General features: G+C 40.9%; 2 protein-coding genes across 6 annotated transcripts in view; both read right to left on the bottom strand.

Moving 5' to 3' along the window:
* The window catches only part of LOC122567549 (protein Wnt-7b), a 108547-nt gene extending 93772 nt beyond the window's left edge, over positions 1-14775 (bottom strand). Inside the window, exon 1 of the mRNA XM_043726214.1 lies at positions 14645-14775. Coding sequence (XP_043582149.1) covers positions 14645-14673 — 29 coding nt within the window. The 5' untranslated portion in view covers positions 14674-14775. The remainder of the gene's footprint in view (positions 1-14644) is intronic.
* The window catches only part of LOC122567545 (ataxin-10), a 72309-nt gene that overhangs the window by 42476 nt on the left and 11535 nt on the right, over positions 1-18298 (bottom strand). Inside the window, exon 7 of one of the 5 annotated variants that reach the window (XR_006316799.1) lies at positions 1895-2332. The exons of 2 other annotated variants lie outside the window; for them this stretch is intronic. The gene's annotated coding sequence lies outside the window, so the exon portion shown is untranslated. 2 more of the 5 variants (XR_006316800.1, XR_006316801.1) reach the window with 2 other exon arrangements.

Here is an 18298-nt window from a genome sequence, read left to right as displayed (position 1 = left end):
GCCACCACCACCACTATCAGCACCAACAGCAACCAGGAGCAGAGTCATCGAGAACACCGTGTGCCCAGGAAAGGTAGGAGAGCACCAGCGCGTCCGAGGGGTTAGCCGGTATGGGGAGTTAGACGGGAATACCGCGTGCACATGGGAATTTGAACGAGCGGGCAGAAAGTAAAGCGCGTTCGGTCGAGAGGAGGGCCCGCGATGGACTGGCCTCGCCAACCCAAGTCCTCCTACCTTTGGGATCAGGTCCCAGCCTCTACGATGTTACCTCTACGATCCTACCTCGCCTCTGTCGCTCTCTTTCTCGCTCTTTCTCTTTCTCTTTCTCTCTCTTTTACTCTAACTCCTGGCTACAACGTCCGGCTTTCTCTGTTTCTCTCCTCCGCTCTCACTTAACTTTCCTCCCTCTTGATACGCTCCCGTTCTCCATCTTTCCTCTTCCTCGCTCCCTGTCCTCCCCCCCCCTTTAATCTTGCTCCTTCTCGTTCCGTCCCTGTTTCAGCGACCGTTCTCGCGGCCGTTTCGCCCGTACCCTCTCGCTTTGCTTTACTTTCAGAGTTACCTGTTGTCCAATGCACCGAACCCGTACGTCTATATTCGCCGGCCGCGTCAATTTCGCCTCTCGCTACCGTCCCGCCGCAACCACGGCTCTTCCAAACGGCCGCGATCTTTTTGGCCATGCTATTCCAACCTCCTTTTCCTAAGTGTCGTCTCCCTTTTCGCGGTTTCATGAAATTGCCGAATGGCAGGATGAAAAATGGGTCGGAGCGGTTGATGGGTTTCGCGATGTGGAACGTTGACCGCATTGATGGAAAGCTACGAGTACACCGCACGTCTTTACGCGTTTATGGGAAATTTGGAGCTGCATATACACGTACAGAATGTCCGTTATATACGAAAGCGTATAAAACGTTCAGAGTGCAGTACTTGTAATACTTAGTACGCGAGACAATTCTCTGCTTACATTCCGCTTTTCTAATTATCTTCGTAACGATACGAATTTCCAGAAATATCCGTTACTCGTTGTATTTATATTATAAAATACGCCATAGAATTAACCTAACGCTCGACTAATTGTCGTAGTTAAGGATTTTAGAATTCTTATGCTTGTGTAATATATTTATACGAAGTCGCGTATTCCTGCTTTCGACGCGACTCAAAACAACGATGTTAGAACTGTTTCAGATAAATTCCACGATGTGTTACGAGATATTCATTCGCCATATGTCATGTTGTCGCGAGGCTGCAACACTCGGCATCAACGAGATGTAATTCATTGTGCTGGTTCGCAGGATCAATGAATTTCTAAACGCTGTTCCTTTTCTCGCACTAAGAATTCTTTTCCTCTTCATAAACAGAATTCATCAGGCAGAGAGGAACGAATTGAATTCATTGAAACTCGCGTTTCGCACATTCCTCGAATCATTTCTATCCATTAAATTCAAGCAACGAATAAACATAGATACTTCTACATTTCTAGTTTCGTTCTGGAAATACAAAGATTTTCTCATTAGATATCAATATCTGCAAAAAGACGAAAGAATAAAGGAATTTGAAGCCGTAAAAGTTGTAAATTGTAATTAAATATCAAATCTTTCAGGTTCGAATTTCTTTTTTATTCCGCGGGGAGAAAAATTTGTTTGAAAGTACAAACACCAAAAACGCGTTTCATCTTGCAGTTTTGTAAAGGCAACAAATTTTCAGATTAACATCCACTAAGATTTTAATCAATTTCATCGAAGATAGATAGAAACTATAAGTCAGAAAACAAATTCTAAATTCGATATACCGTCAATTTATTCAAAGATAATATATCACCGCAACTAAGTTATATCGAAGTATCTTAGCCATCGTGTAATATAACAAAAAGGAAAAAAATTAACGATTATAAATTTATCCTGTTTTTCCCGTGTAATCTCCGAACTCATTTATTATTTGGTCAATTAATAACTTATTAAATACACACACGCAACATGGAGCGTGAAGAGGTTAAAGATCCAGTATTACGACATCCAGGTATATACAATAGTAACGTTCCAGTAACAATGCTACTGAAATATGTAGTACAAGATCGAAGGTTTTAAAATTCCACAGAACTGGCTCAAAGGCTTGAAACAACGAGTTTTAAGCATCGAAACAATACTCGGGCGGGATACCCAGCGCAGGAACAATGCGATTTCGTAGTCTCACGTTATTCAGATAGGAAACAAATACAGCGTCGAATGAATCGGTAGCCCAACGTTGGAATTACGCGGTGCTCCTAGCCCGACTCCATTTATCTTTACGCACGTTCGCGTGAACTCATGCCGCTGCCGCCACCGCACCAGGTATCCTAGTGTAAAATGCAAATATATATAGCGTTCCGCCTTAGATCGCCTATCGGCTTATTTATTACTTATTTCGCTCGGCTCTGTCCAATGCAGAATGCCGGAACTTATTAATCTCAGCGGATGTCTGTATTCGAGATGTTTACCGTCAATTTCCGACTCTACGCTGTTTCTCACGGACACGTTGTGTAACCTGAATACGTGGTGTTGAGATTAGCAGATAAGACAAGTTAAGTTATTAAAAATGTACAGTGATCGTACGTCGAAGAATATTGGGAAGTTGCGTAAAAGCAGTTATAGAATTTCTAGAAACAGAAATTTTGGGTAGATGTAATTCTTTCGAAGATACGCAATTATGGCGATACGATTAAAGACGTTTTAAGAATAACGCGTCGAACGGATGGCTGGTGATTCCTCGTGAAGATGTAAGAAAGGAACATAGAACAAAATTATTTCGAGAAAATTGACTTTCGAAATTTGTTCGATATATGCGAATCTGGCTAGTTACCGACTAGGTACGAATAGACAATCAGCTGGAGGTTATTCTATGCGCAAAAACAAGTGGAAAACGTGGAATAAGATCTTTCCACGTCTCGCGTTATTTGATAAACTTTTGGTAGTCACTGTATATCACAGATTATGTCACTATCCTGGCGCCATTTTTCCACCCCCTACACGTTCAAATTTACTGGCGGCGCACGGTTGTGAAACCAGTCAGAATGACCGATACGTATCCCCGCGTGAGTTTTCGATCGTATCGCCGCGCGCTCATGATTCATTTCGTGGGTGGATCGGGCGATCTACTCGTTCGACTTGATGTACGAGGGGTGTGCCTCGGTTCTCGATCCTGAACAGTGAACGTCCACGTAACTGAAAACGTTCGAGCCATACGCTTGGACGGGGATCTTTCCGCGGTCAGCATCGGGAACACAGATCGGCAACACGATCTTATCCGCCTTCGACTCGTCGTATATTCTCGTGGAACGATGAGAAACGACGAATTATTAACACGGGCGCCCGAAATTGTCCGATATCAATCTTAGATAGGTGAATTGGTCTGAGATCGAGTGCGATGAATAGAAAAGGATTTATCGAAGTTAGAATTATAGCTGAAAGGGAAATTCGAAATTTACCTTGGTTCAATTTGAACGCATAGATATAAAATGCACAGTGAAAACGTATAGATATAAATCTAGACAAACGCTACAAAAGATAAATATATCTACGCGCGCAACGCACTTTTTAGGACTTTATCCTAGATATCGAATTGAAAGTGAATTTCTAACCTGCCACTCAGTTTTGCACGTACCTATATAAATCCTTAACCGAGATTCACTTCAAAGAACAAAAAATTCTCCTCCAATCTCATCTAATGCGACTTTCCCCGCAGATTCAAACAGCATGCAGCTCCTAAGAAACGCAATAAACTTCTTGTTAACAAATTGCCCAATTCCTGTACGCAAAAACTATCGTAAACTCTCGCTACTCGTACCATGAGCTGAATAAACATATCCTCGCCTAACGGCCGTAGCAATCAATCACACGACGTATCGCGAACAAGAAATGTACGCTGTCGAATAAAACTTGAACGATAAACGGGTGAGAAACCGATTTAAAGGAGGCGAGAACGAGGCCAGAGAAGTCGATCGTACGCGAGAAAAACCGGCGACTTGAACGCCCGATGAGAAAGATCTACGGCACGCATCTCCGCGTAATTTGATTGAACTCGCCGATACGCGGTTCGAGAGCTCGTAAGCAATAAAATCCCGGTTAAGTAATAGAGGCACGGTCCAGTTCGAGTAATAAACTGTTCACAGGGATTATAGTTGTCTTTTCGCGCAATCTCCGTGCTCGTAAAACGCCACTGCTCCTTACTATTAGGAAATTATTTTTCATCGGGACGTTCTCGTTCGTTTACTCGGACAAGCAAATCTGATAAGCGAATCTGCGCAAAAAACTGTCAGACGGAACATGTTACGCGACTATATGATAACTTTTACGATTTTGAGGTATACCATAGTATTAAAAGCGTGTTTTAATGTTCGATCGAATCGCTTTTCCTTTAAATCTTTTTATTACGTGTATAATCGCGTGCAATGTATAGAAAAAGTATTAAAAAATGGAAATTATTTGGATTTCTTAGACTTTGAATTATTCGGATGACAGTTGTTTGATCGATGAGCTAAGCACGTATAATTATATAGAAATTTTTATCGGAGATTAATGCTCCAAGGATATCTATCTATCTATCTATCTATAAACCTTTTTCGCATTTACTCGTTTAACCACTGTCCGCGTTACCGATATATTTATTCGTTCAAAAGAAACGCGACGAAATTGGAGAAATCGAGCGATCGTTTGGTTCAGCGTCTCGAGCGCGTGTGTTGAGAACAGTTCTAGATGTTTCGATTTTAATATCTCCCGCTTATTTTACGAGCCAAGAAAAATTATATCTCGTGCAGTCCATCTTTCTTGTCAAACTCTTAGTCTCTAAATTCCACAAACCCTAATCACGTAACAAGCTCCTATATCCGATACCTCGTAAAACGAAAACTATCCTAACACTGTTCATTCCCGGATCATTCCTAGATCCACTCCCCTCGAACACTCCCCTTTTTCAAGAATACATTTTCATAACTCATCCCACTCTCTGCATCGCCCTTAATATAAAATATCCTATCCTCGTAGTTTACTATCATTCTACGCGATATTAACAATAATTTGTTCACCTGATCGAGAAAGAAACGAAACAAAAGCGTAGCAAGGGAGTGTCATAAGCGACATATTTATGTCCGATGGTCAGGTGAGCTCCGTAACAGTTCTCAGTCCAGTCGGCAATTTTCTTGTCGTTATAGTCGCGCGACATGCGAAGAAACGCGAACGGGAATTTTTATTCAAAACGAATGGACAAGTTCCCTTCGATTTTCCAGGAAACATGCCGCGTGTAGGTCCTGAATAAATTCGATTAATTGTATATCATTATTGGGTAATTGCATTCGCCATATGTTCTTGGTTCTAAGGGGTTCCGTAGTCTTTCGTGAATTTTACAGACCTACGCACACTCCGCAGTAATAGATATCGAATTGCGATCATCGCGATTATCCTTTGAAATTCAGCGAAACCGAAAAATTATTACATTCGAAAATAGGTTACCTATTTATATATTGATATGCTGGTGCAAAATTTTATGCATTGCTTTCGTTATACACACAAATAATTTCATAACCTTTGTTTATACTCAAAATATGAATTATTCGGCTGTAAAGTACAGCGTAACTCTGTATTCACGCTCTAAGTACGGACACTTCGGTGTTATGAATCAGCTTATACGATCTACGATATGAGCAATTGCATCTAAGCGGTCAAGCGAAGTATTCTTGGCAACAGACGCGTGAAATTCGTCGATAATCGGACGCAATAGGAGAGAGAAATTGAATTTTATCCGGCCATTCGGCAGTTTGATTGCCAGCACAAAGCCGATCGAGTACGTGCCGGGCGCCGCGATCACAGCTATTCCATCGTTTTATTGAAACGACTCGAACAAACGGCAGGAATCATGTCTGGCTGCACAGCCTGTCGCTTCGGACACTCGGCTCGCTTACACAGGATATCCCGTAATAGCTGCTACAACGATCAAATACAAGGCAATTCAATGTTAAACAATAATCGAAAGATATGTACAAGCTTTTTTTGTATAAAATTTCGTTCTTTAAGGAAGACCACAATCGAAAAACGCAAGAGGCACGTTTTTACTTTTTTTAGATGAGTCATTTTAAAATTCGATACTTTACTAATTCCACGTCAAAACCATTTTCCCGTTTCTTTTTTCTGTAAGAATAAAATGAGATTAATAGATCTTTTAAGAAAAGTAAACAGAAACGCATTTTATTCCAGAAAACAAATAAACATATCTCATCTCGTTATTATATTCTTCTTGTGCAATATTTAGTTTGACACTATACTGTACAAAGAACGTAATAAATGCATTCCTTGTGCATTTTCATTGAAAATTAGCTCGTTCATAATTCAATACGATATACCACATCTTGATACACAAAATATATCAGAACATAAAGCACACGAATACTAGAACCAGAATTTCAAAGAATCTCTACCATGTTCGCGTGAACAATGGTTCGCAAACGGGGAACCACCGCTACTTTTTCGATCAGCAACACCAACGGGAAGAAAGAAAAAAGTGCTAAAATCAACACGTAGGAAATGATTCACAGATGCTTCTCTATCGCAAGAATCATCGGAACATACTGCAACGCATCCAACGCGAGTGTTATCGTTCCACGCGATAAGAGGCCTCAGTCCGTCCGAGCTCTCGGGACCGGAAGTCGCGCGTTACGCAATCCCCTGGCTCTGTTTGCACAGGACCGGAGGAGATCTCGCGTGCAACGCGAACACATTGTAGATTTCCCGTCTTATATTCGCGCGTGCGCGTGCGACGATTCTTCTCGATTCTCTCTGCGGTTCCTCTGGTCCTCGTGACCATCGTAAAAGGGTTTACTGCCCGCCGTGAATTTTTGGCAGCGCGGATTTCACGTGGCGACGCCTTAATGGGACGTCATTAGCTTTATGATATCGCGTTATTTATATCGCGAACCAGCGGTCGCGATTTTATGAAGAACCAAGCGTAATAATGCTGTCGCCTGAAATTCGTGCACGGGTATGTAAGACCGTTTTCAAATTTTTTTTTTGGTCGATGTGGTTTAGGTGGTTGTAAATCGGCCATCGATGGCTGACCGTGACTGTTCAGTAACACTTTACGGTGCTAATTCGTTGCTATTGTAGTAACTTGCGTCGTTCTTTCCGGTATAGTTTGTCGAGAGTATTAGAGGAAGATGAAGCTTGTATTTGAATTGATACTGTGGATATTATTGCGCGGAGAATAGAATTCACCGAATCCTATTTAAGGAGTAGAAACGATAAGAAAAAGGAAATTATCTTTCAAAGTTTGATATAATTTTTTGTATTCCTAGAGATATATTGTAGATATATGGTATAATAAGTACGATATAATTGTACGTAAATGCTGAAAGTTTTTACATAACGTGAGAAGAGCAACATACGCTATTGTGACGTTAGAGTAATACCTATCGCGATTTGATATTGACGTTTACCGGAATATTATAGAGCATTATCGTAATAAGACTGCAATATTACAGAGCAGGACTGTGTTATTAGTTAACCCTTTCGCAACGGCAACTTTGACGAATAGCTATTGTAGCACAGGACTATGCATTTGACGTACGAACAATAGAACTACGATAACACATGGAACAGAACTAAATCTAACGAGTGTCGATAACATAGCGATCGAATACATATATAACTCAGGATCCATTCGATCGCTCCACGTCGAAGACGATTAAAACAGTTGAAATTTTTTTTTCGTTCTCAGCTACTCAGCAATTCAAAACGTTACAAGAAGACGCGTTAACCTTTTCATAATCATTATATGTACACAGATTATAAATCATTATTTATGCTTGGCAATCTGATCTATCTAAAACCGCGTTACTTGTGACTTTTATGGAATTGCACAATTCCGCAAACAATACATAGTTTAGGTACGGATGCGAATTGACTAAAAATTCATAAGAGAAAATAGGTTTGCATCGAGATTAAATCTCAATTAGATGTGTTGTACTTTACGAGACCAGTTATACGAGGACTTAATGAATGTACTCTACACTATGATTATCTAGTCATCGGCACTTGATCATAGTGCTGCGTGTTTTCAATGAAGTTTAGCAAACACGTGCGCTTAACAGACTACAGTATCAATCTTATTAGCTAAACGTTATTAGAAAATGCCAGATATTGATATTATAAATAAGAAATCGATGCTATTGAATCGATAACGCTAAAACCACTAATATCCGGAAGAAAGTATTGCGATTAAAATTTTTACGTCGGGATACCATTATAAATTATTATTAAAAAATTGTACAACGAGATCGTGTCAAATTGTTATTATTTTCTCAATAAGAGGATTTTCTTTCAAGCAACGATATCTGCTATCAAAATCACTTTCACTCTTTCCTCCGATGCTTTACATATTCCACTTTGATTCCACATAATCTATATCGGTCTTATACACGCTTACAGAGAAACGAAGTAAAACAGTTCAGGTATATAGTGTGAAGAAGAACACGTTTACGAGGTTGGGTTCAGGCACTCCCTTAAATAAGTTATTTCACCTTCTCTAATTCGGCTCCTATGATGCCTTTAGATCCTTCAGTCCATTCTACGCATTTTACGATTACGACATGGTTTTAACGGACGAATCGTTAAAATTCTCTGAAAAGGTCGAACAAAGGTAGTGAAATACTCTTTTCCTGACACTGAGTCAGCGGAGTTCTTCGCCTTTGGCATAGATCGAACACGTTACGAGACCTCGGTCTCCTTTATTTTTCTTATGTACAGGCGTGTAATATATTTAAACAGTGATCGTTGTTATATACGAGTCATCCTTGTTATTTATTTTATTACTACGATGAGACCGAAAGACGCAGAATAAGCACGAAAGAGAAAAAGAAGACAAATCATATGCTTCGATCGACGTTTCTACGCGTGATTCATTTTAGATTCCAATTTGTTTGGGCTGCTTCGATCTCGGTGAAGCCGGTTGATCCAAGTTCCACTGTATTAAAGGAATCGTTGTATACAGCGAACGTGAGCCGTTACGAGCCGATGATTCGAGAGATAGGAGCTTTACGACGATGCTGATCATTGTTCCATCACGAAATTAAGTCGGAATGCGTTGTCAGTTGACGCGACAGGCGGAAATGACAGCGCCTTTATTCAGGCACGTGTGAGGTAAACCGAGCAGAGCGGTGATTTAATCGGCGAAACAAAAGTGACGGAACTTGGTCGTTTCCATCGTGCATTTTCGTCGTTTGACGATCACAATATGTCGCCAGTAAGTTGGTAACATATATTTATTCCTCTGATAATGTATTTTAATACGCTGTACGTTATTGGAACGTACAACGTGAAACTTGTTGTAAAAAAGCTTTGTTACCAGTTAGGGTACCTTTTTCGAATTCAATAGATATATTACAGCGAACACACTAACATAGGTAGTTCGACCATGATTATGTTTTCTAGTTGAAAAGGATCTATCTCGCATGCGACAAACATATTCAGCGAGAATACAGATTATACGGCGCTATTCTAATGCAAATTCTATAAGCTCGTAGTTAACACTGCTGGAAGCTTCCAGGTGTGAACTACGTCCTTTTTCGAACAGTGTTTTGACGTTTGGGATCGCGTCTAGCTTTGTTAGGGATTTAAAACTACGTTCTTAAATTTGATAAATACAACTTCAATTTTTTCTCTTTCGTAATAATGTCTATCATTGAAACGATTAATCGATCAATAACGTTTAGAAAGATTCGTATCGGCTACTAAAAAATGCTTTTAAGAAAAGGAAAAAAAAGAATAAAGAAAAGATCATAAAATTAACTTGAAATAATTTTAAAGGTAAGTAAGTAACTTAAGAATAATTCTAATAAAACCAAACTATGACACTTAAGTTTTCTAAACTTAAAGTCAACGACTAAATAACGATATACGTATGATCGTTTCGATATAAACTTCTTCGCCAAATTTGGCAATAAAACGAAAACTTGTTCGAAGAAGTTTACGCCATTCTATCCTATACCATTTTTTAACAAAAAGAAAAGAAAAGCAATCTCAGCCATTAAACTTACAGAACTTTGAAACTGTACAGCGTTCACGTTCCCCCTCTCCCCCACACACATCCTGCATTATCGTTTACAAAAGACGCTCAGGATTCGAACCTAAAAAGCTGCTCCCGTAGAAAGCGGAGAAAAAAGAAGGAAAAAAAAAGAAGTATCCAGCCTGTGTAGCTGTTGGAATATCGCGTATCACACGAACCCTACCCTTGTTTCTCTATTATGTCCGTCTTTTCACACAATTTCGATGTTACTCCCCGCCCCCTTGACCCGTTCCTCTTTCCCGCACGCTACCGCATTTCTCCCAGCGGCTAACATTCCACCGGCGATTCCTTTCTCCGCGTTTCTATTAGCGGTTTGTATTTCGAGCAGATGTTTCGCCGACACAATGGCCGCTACACGGGTTAGCCAGTTTCAGCCTCGTAACGGCATTGTTGCGTCGTGATATAAAAGATCGGGTCCACGACCCTCGAGCCTTCTCGACACCCCGAAGAAAACGTGTTTATATACGGCGTTACGAACGAATCACCTGCGGCACACCGAGTCGATCCCCATTGGAGGTGAAAGGACCTCGAACACAGAGCTTAATCCGACCGGGTAATCGGAGCTGATTTCCGAATGTTTAATTGGCAGAGAGTGGACGAAGCTACATGCCTTTGTTATTCCATTCGATCGTATTCGTTGAAATACTAACACGAAAATTTAGAGAAAATGTGCGTTGTTTTTCGGCAATTTGTACGGCAGTGTGTTTGCTTTAAGAATAGGATTATTGGAATTGTTAAAACGACCAATTCGCGATAGAATATTTTTTAATTATTCATAGAAAATGTACAGTAACTTTTGGAAGTTTGTATGATTCTCATAAAATTATTTTCCATTTTTTTATTTCAGAGTACGAAACGTTACGCATTTAACAAATTAATATTCGGCATAATCTAACTCAACAAAATGTTCGAAAGCCTCTAATATCATGCAATGATATTGAAACAAAGTAGTAATAATCATTGTGCTTAATTTTATCAAGAAACTTAATGTACTTCTTCTTCCTTCTCCGCCCAATAAATTATTTCAAGGAACATTCCATCGCGAAAAAAACCGTTGCGAATCGGCGACAGCATCGGAGGCCAAGAGAACTCGCGAGCAACCCACCCGGAAATATGATCGTCGCCGATGGTATCGGCGCATATCCGGTCGCGATCGTGCGACTGTAACTTCCAGCGATGTGGCGGCGCAGATGCGAAACAAACGCAGAGAAAAAGAGAAAGATAGGAAGAAGAAACGAAGGGTGAAAGAGAGTTTGACCGCATCGTTAGTCATTGGCTGCTAACACGGCAAAACCAACTCCTTTCCAGCGTGGGTCGTACGAGTATTTAATAGGAAGCAACGAGCAACAGGTCCAACCAAGAGTCGCTTAGGTTACGCCCATTCGAACGCGTTCTCGGTCTTGGAACCGCTATTTTCTCTTTATCGGCGTGGCTTTTCTCCCTTCTACGAGCAGACCAGCGACTAAACGGAAGCCAACGTTTCGATTTGCCGTCACAAGTTGGCACAAGAGGTTTATCGACTTGTATCGTCGAGCAACTAAGACGCTTCTTTTCGGTTCCTTACCACAGCAAAGAGAGACGTTCGGACCGTAAAAAAATATCACTTTGTTCGTTAAAATAGTCGTTTTCATACATAATCGTGTCCGATGAACGAGAGGATAATGAATATCGGTCTCGTAAAAGCGGAGAAACGTCTGTAACGTCGCCTCTATAGTCTGCCTGTTTCTAACTTGCTGATTCTACTGACGATAAAATCTACGTAGATTCAAAAAGATTACGCGTACGAATTCGTATTTACGTACATAGAAATTTCATCAACTATTTTAACGAATAAAGCGATTTGTTCTATGTTTACTTTTCTGCTGTATTTTTCTCTTTTTTCTTTTTTTGCGTAAAAGGAGACAAAACTTCCTTAGTTACCTGATAATTTAGATACATTCTATCGCGTGCATTTCGCTTGGAGATACTATATGCGATACATTATACGAAATATTACATATCGAATGGTATGAATATATTCTACGAGTATATAAAAATTTATATGAAAAAATGTGATACAAACGCGATTTGTTACAATACGTTATATAATGCGTTATAAATTAAACGTTTTAAGCATAATATTGTAGGGACAATGATGAAATAAAGTAGCGAATCCATCATTTCCTGAACGTATAATCCGTCTTACAATTAGTTAGAAATACAGATCATATATCCATGAACAGTCTTGTATAATTAGAAGTATCGTATACTATAATCTTATTTATTCTTCAGAAGCAAGATACGCAGGTGCCATTGAAAATTAATGCCACTTATAACCAGGACAATGGACCGGCGGCCCCTACAATTTATTTAAGTGCTATTTCCTAAGGAAAACACTCCGCTCACGGGTAATCTAGGCCTGGGAGTCGTAGGATTCTGTTATCTGTCAGCAGTTGTAAATGGGCTTCCACGAAATTAAAGGCTGTCCACGTCAGACTTCTTCGTATTTAACCAAATTGCTCGAAGACTGAACTACTTTAACTTTCAAAAATTTTGATCTACAGACCACGGCAACTGTTCGTTTCTAATTGCGTACGTACTATAATTATAACTACATTTGCCTTCGATAATTTAACTTCACTGCGGAATTATCATTAAATTGCTGTCAAAATTAATAAGTTAGATTTATAGCTACGTAAGAGTTATGTAAACGTTTCGACAACTTTTGTTCCTTCGATGAAAAAAAAGAGGACAAGCAATCGGAAGTTAAAAATCTTCTATCTTTATCATCGATCTCCATAAATAGAAAACAACCTTGCACGTTTATATAATATATATATATAAACTTAACCGCTGTCAAGGATTTAAAACGTTCCCATCGATTCCAATAATTTACCGACAAACGCTATCCAATCCCAATCCCAATCCCAACCGCATTAGGATATTTTAATGGAATCAAAGACGGCTAAAGACGAACAGTCAAGTTGTAACAACGAGATAAAAATATTCAATTTCATTCATCCATCTATCGATCTATTTTAATATATAATTATATCGCGAAACATGTGAATTTGCATAAAAATGTGCAGGCTAGCAACGATACGTTAAAAGAAATCAAAACTCTACCTATCTGTCTACCTAATCTCCCTGTTTCCATTCACAAATTCACTCCTCTCCCACCAAGCGAGTACGTTGTACGTTGGTTTTCCTAGCTTCCGCCGAGCAGAAACAGCGGGGGTATAATAATTCGTGCAGAGAGAGGCCGAACAGTGCGGTAGGTGCCCTCTCGCGAGACGAAACCAATTTTCCACGAGGCGCGATCACGTCGGTCGTTGTTTTTATCGTTACCTTGCTCTCTTCTTCTCGCTTGGGAACGAGCATCCACGCGAGGTCCACTGGACGATGGAAGATGACTCGGGCAAGAAGGGAGAAGAAGGGAAGAAATTTTAAGGAGCGAACGAAACGGAGTCCCGGTGATGGGCTCTCCGGGGATCTCTTTAAAGTGCCGCGGCCTTTCGATAATTAGAGGGCAGCCATTGTTACACCCGGCTTCGAGGAGTGCTGGCGACCAAAGTGAGAAAGGAACGAAAAGAGGGTGGGGACGATGGAAGAGGACCAGCCTCGCAGACGGCGAAACGAGCACGCTGCTTCTCTCTTTTTCTCATTTTCGCTCTTTCCTACTTTCTTACTCGTTTCCTCTTGTCCCTTCTCTGTCTGTCTTTTCTCCTTGGTCAATTCGTTCGCGGAGCCTCCGCTTCGAGAAAAAAAAATCGCCCCTGCCCACGGAAATACGTGATTTTTAAGGGCCGCCACGCGATACCACGCCGTCCCGAGTAAAAGAAAGATCGTGAGAACCGCAGGAAACTGGGAACGCCGCTACGCGTAAACCGACTGCCGCGATTGTAATTTTTCGGTAATGGGAGGTGAAGTATGGGCAAACAGATTTTCGATCTTTCCGTCGTTTAAGAGAAAACTTCGTCCTACGTTTGGTCTCTTTTTTAAGAAGCGCATTTTCCATCAGCGTTCGCTTCGTTTTATCCGTTGCGTATTTTCAATTCTTCCGGTACCGTAACCGTTGTTGGTCATTTAGTTCGAGCTTAGTCGTCCCATTTTTCAAACGATTTTCAACATTTTATCAACGTTTCGATTAATTCGAGATATACGATTCGAACGAAATCACGGTAAAAGCTAAAGTCATCGCTAGAATACGTATCAAAAAGCCAAGTACTCGATAACTCGTGAATATTACCTACATCTCCAACCTAACCGACCTAACCTAACGCATCAAACAAGTGGAAAAACATAGCCTCCCCCGGTATCCTTAACCGGCTCTCTCGTCCCATTTACGATTTCTCCGACTCCAAAACCCGGTACAGAGGCCTTATTCCTTCGGCCGAAGCTCGAACAATCGCGAAACCACTCTCGTTCAGCTAGCAATTACGTTTAATCTGTACGCCGACTGAATTATCGAACTCCGCTGGAGAACGCAAGAACCGTCTTTACTGAATCTCCACGGTCGTAATTAAATTATCGGACGGCGTTTGCAGGAAAGCATCGATTAGCCATTAGAAACGGAACTTACCCGAGTAGCAAGCGGCTGATCCCCTTCATCGTCGCTGAATCGAGCTACCTAAGGACTGCCGTTTCCCATCTTGCGTCTGAAAAACTGGCAACCGGTCGCGAAAGCGGATCTTTCCCTCGATCTCCCGCGCAGTGGCTTCCTTCTTCCAGATCCACGATCGGTCACACGAACGAGTAATTACGCTCGATCCGCGTTTTCATAAATCATCGAGCGCAACCCGATAAAACCGGCAACGCTTTCTCCGCGACGAAAGAATGCCGTCGATCGAGCCACGAGATTTTGCGACGCGCTCTGGATCCTTTGGATCCTTAAATGACGCGGTAGCGATGTTTAATGGCGGACGGAATCGGCATTTGATAATGACAACTTCTGTTTCTTTGAACTGGAACAACGGTGGAAGAGTTTGGTATGCACGCGAAGGAATTTGGACGAGCCTTCTTCTTCCAACTTACAACTCTTTTTACGGTTGGTGTAATTGTTTAGAATTTTGTTCGGAAGAAATGATTCGCGTTATCGTTGCGAACAACATGTAGGTTTTTGCTCTTTAGTCGAATTTCTGACGAATTTGTGTCGACGATCGCCCGATCGAGTTTCGAGAATGCTGGGATTAATTGGTCTTCATCTTATTCGGCAGCAATGAGTCTTCGGGTGTCTTGCGGTAAATTTGCGTTGACGATCGATTTGATCGAGTTTCGAGAATGCGTGGGTCAAAGGTTCTTTCCTTCTCGTCGTCCTTGATATTAATTCGAACCAACTATTTGGTATTGCCGACGATTGATAAATTTCGAAAAATATCGAAAAATTGACAACGCTTTAAATTTTGATTTCTGTAAATGTCTTTGTATCGATATTCGTACACTCTAGGTGTCTTAAAAATTTTTATCGAGGCATAGTCCTTCTTTTTTTAAGTTCGTCGGAATTATTATCGTATATTCTCGTTCCAAAAGTGTTTCTAAAATAATTACCAAATATCTTTTTACTCGCGATCGTTCTACCAGTATGTATGCTATTAAACCTCGCTCTGCACTATCTTAAAATGATTATGAAGAAGTGGATGATTGCCTTTCAAACGAGTTATCGTTAAAACTCGTCCTTAAGAAGTTTCTCCCCTTTGAATTCTTCTTAAAATCGCGCGAAGAAGCTACCGAGTGCGTGATCGATGTTCGAGGGATCTAAGTAAGCTCTTCTTCTTTCGTACTCCTTAAAAGCGTACCGCGGCAGTCGTTCACCGCACCATAGACATTTCAGGGATCTAACATTAAAGTACATGAGTTTCTTGCTTTTAATTGCTTCGCTTCGAGGAAGAAGTTGTCGAGCGCGATCTAATCGACTTTGAAAGACGTTTGAATCTCTTTGCTTTAACTGCATACAGGAAACTAGCGATTGACTTTGAAGTCGCAGAAACTATTAGGTCGCGATCTATAATATCCACGCTGATCTTTTCGAATATCCTCTTAATAGTAAATTCGCTCTTTTCCTTTCCCAGTTGTCTCTAAAATTCCAAAAGTGACCAAAGCTCCGAATTCGAAGCAAAAATTTGTAATATATTCCAATTTGCAATTTATCTCGAGAACTGTCCACAGGTTCAAGTTCAAAATCTAAACTTCCTGCAATCATGCTAAGAGCACGATCAACACTGAAACGACTCACTTATTAAAAAATTCCTTATTTTTTTCCAGCTAATCACGTTTGAAATTACGTCCGAAACGCGAGAACAAACCTCTAGACACGCGATGTTCGCGTTCGAAAGCGAAAATCACTAAAGACCAGAGAGCGAATGTATTCGCGTTTAATTAATGTTCAGTTCGATCTAGAAGCGTGAGTCACGAGATAAATCGTGCTGACTTTTCAAGTAACCGGTGGTTACAAGCCGACAGCCGGCCGATTACTACAATTTACCAAAGTTCTTGCACTCCTCTTTTGCCCCTGTTTCCAAGCAAGGGTTAAGAGTGGAACGAATAAATAGCCGTCTCGTTCTGTAGCGGCAACAGACGTTACACTTTAAGACATTGAAGCATCATGACGACTTGACTCTTCCATTCTCTTAGCCGAGATATCATTATCTACAATCAAACCACTTCATCCCGGAATAGCTTCATCATCTCGCCACCTTTTTCGCGAGAAATTGTTAAAGACTGACGTTGAATCTGTCGATTTGCGTATTAAAGTGTAACGATAGCTCGTGAAATTGGCTTTTTACACTCGTTGTAGATTATGATCTTAACCTAACTGCGGTCGTTCTGGCATCCTATAGGTTGTTAAATCCCAGACTGGTTTGCTTTCATTTAACGTCTGTTTCCACGGTATCTCGATTCTCTTTTTAGCGGCTTTGCTTAATCAGGTCGATATTTGTATGATTCACTTTTGTTTATTTCAGTGTTTTACTTACAATGCGAATTACTTTGATTTTCTTGTTATTTGCGGGAGCTTTTACCTTTAGCTTTAATACGTGTTGAGAATTTGATAAAAACCGTTGCTTCGGAAGGGAAACCTTTAAACGTTATTCTTCCCAAAGATAAAAGTGTTTTAAAAGCTCCACGGGATTCCAAAGTTCAGCTACATTACGTACAGTCTTCGGTCATTAATACTGGATCGTTTGAATTATTCAGTCGAGTCGAGATTATTTCGAGAAAATTTCGCAACGAAACTGCTCGTTTTAAAAATAAAACCGATCGATGGTCTCTGAAATTCAACTTTCTCACACGCGTTTATCAGCTTTCGATCGCGGATTGTCCGACAAAAATTACTAATTCGTAAAGAAATTTTTCAACGTCGTTTCTCGCAAGATCCACAAAATTCTCAGCTTTCTTACGATTATCGGCTTTCGATCGTGAATCGTTTTGATCGTTCTTTCAGCTCGGATTTTATTCAAAAAGATTCAAAAGGTCATCGTTCCCTTCGAAAGACCTTACTACGACTACGGAACAACGATTCCTCGAACCACAACAATTTCATCGATCCCAATCACCACTGTTTTCCTCCGTATCGACTCTCCGACACTTTGACGCACCAAATCTCACTCACTCTCCGATATTCGTCTCAAAAAGAGACCATCTACACCATCACTAACGATCGATTATCTTCGCTCGTCGATTATACGAACAATCACCGTCAACCGCTCGATAATCCCCACAAGGTTCCTCCAACTTCCTCAAAGACCCCGTTAAACAGTCCCCGAACCGTCATCGTGCGCTCCAATCGCTTGCAGACTCTTGAAACGATAGTCTTCGACCATCTCGTTGATCCACCGACTCGCAACGAGTTCACGAAGAAGCCGCGTTTATTGGGAGGGATTCCTCAATGAGAAATTAAGGGCCAGTGAAACTCGCGTCTGGGATCAGACCTTGGTTCGTTTCGAGTCGGATGATAATTGGCCCGGTACGGTAGCCACCGTTTCTTTGATAACAGGTTCTCCGGTTTCGGTGTTCTCCGTGTTCCGGGCCGCGTATTGCGCATGCGTTCGTCCTTTCGCGTCTACTCCACGGCGAGGAGGTCGTAAAGATAATGCCCACATGCCAGCCGGCAAACAGACCAGAACGGAAAATTTAGTCATCTCTCTCTCTCTCTCCCTCCCTCCCTCCTCTCTCTATACACCCCCGCTCAAAAGTCTTGGGACAATTTATTAATAAATTATTATATTTGCTCTCAAAATTG

This window comes from Bombus pyrosoma, linkage group LG5 (genome assembly GCF_014825855.1).
Source record: "Bombus pyrosoma isolate SC7728 linkage group LG5, ASM1482585v1, whole genome shotgun sequence".
Lineage (NCBI taxonomy): Eukaryota > Metazoa > Arthropoda > Insecta > Hymenoptera > Apidae > Bombus > Bombus pyrosoma.
The sequence above is the reverse complement of the archived record's forward strand: the minus strand, read 5'-3'. Positions and strand labels throughout refer to the sequence as shown.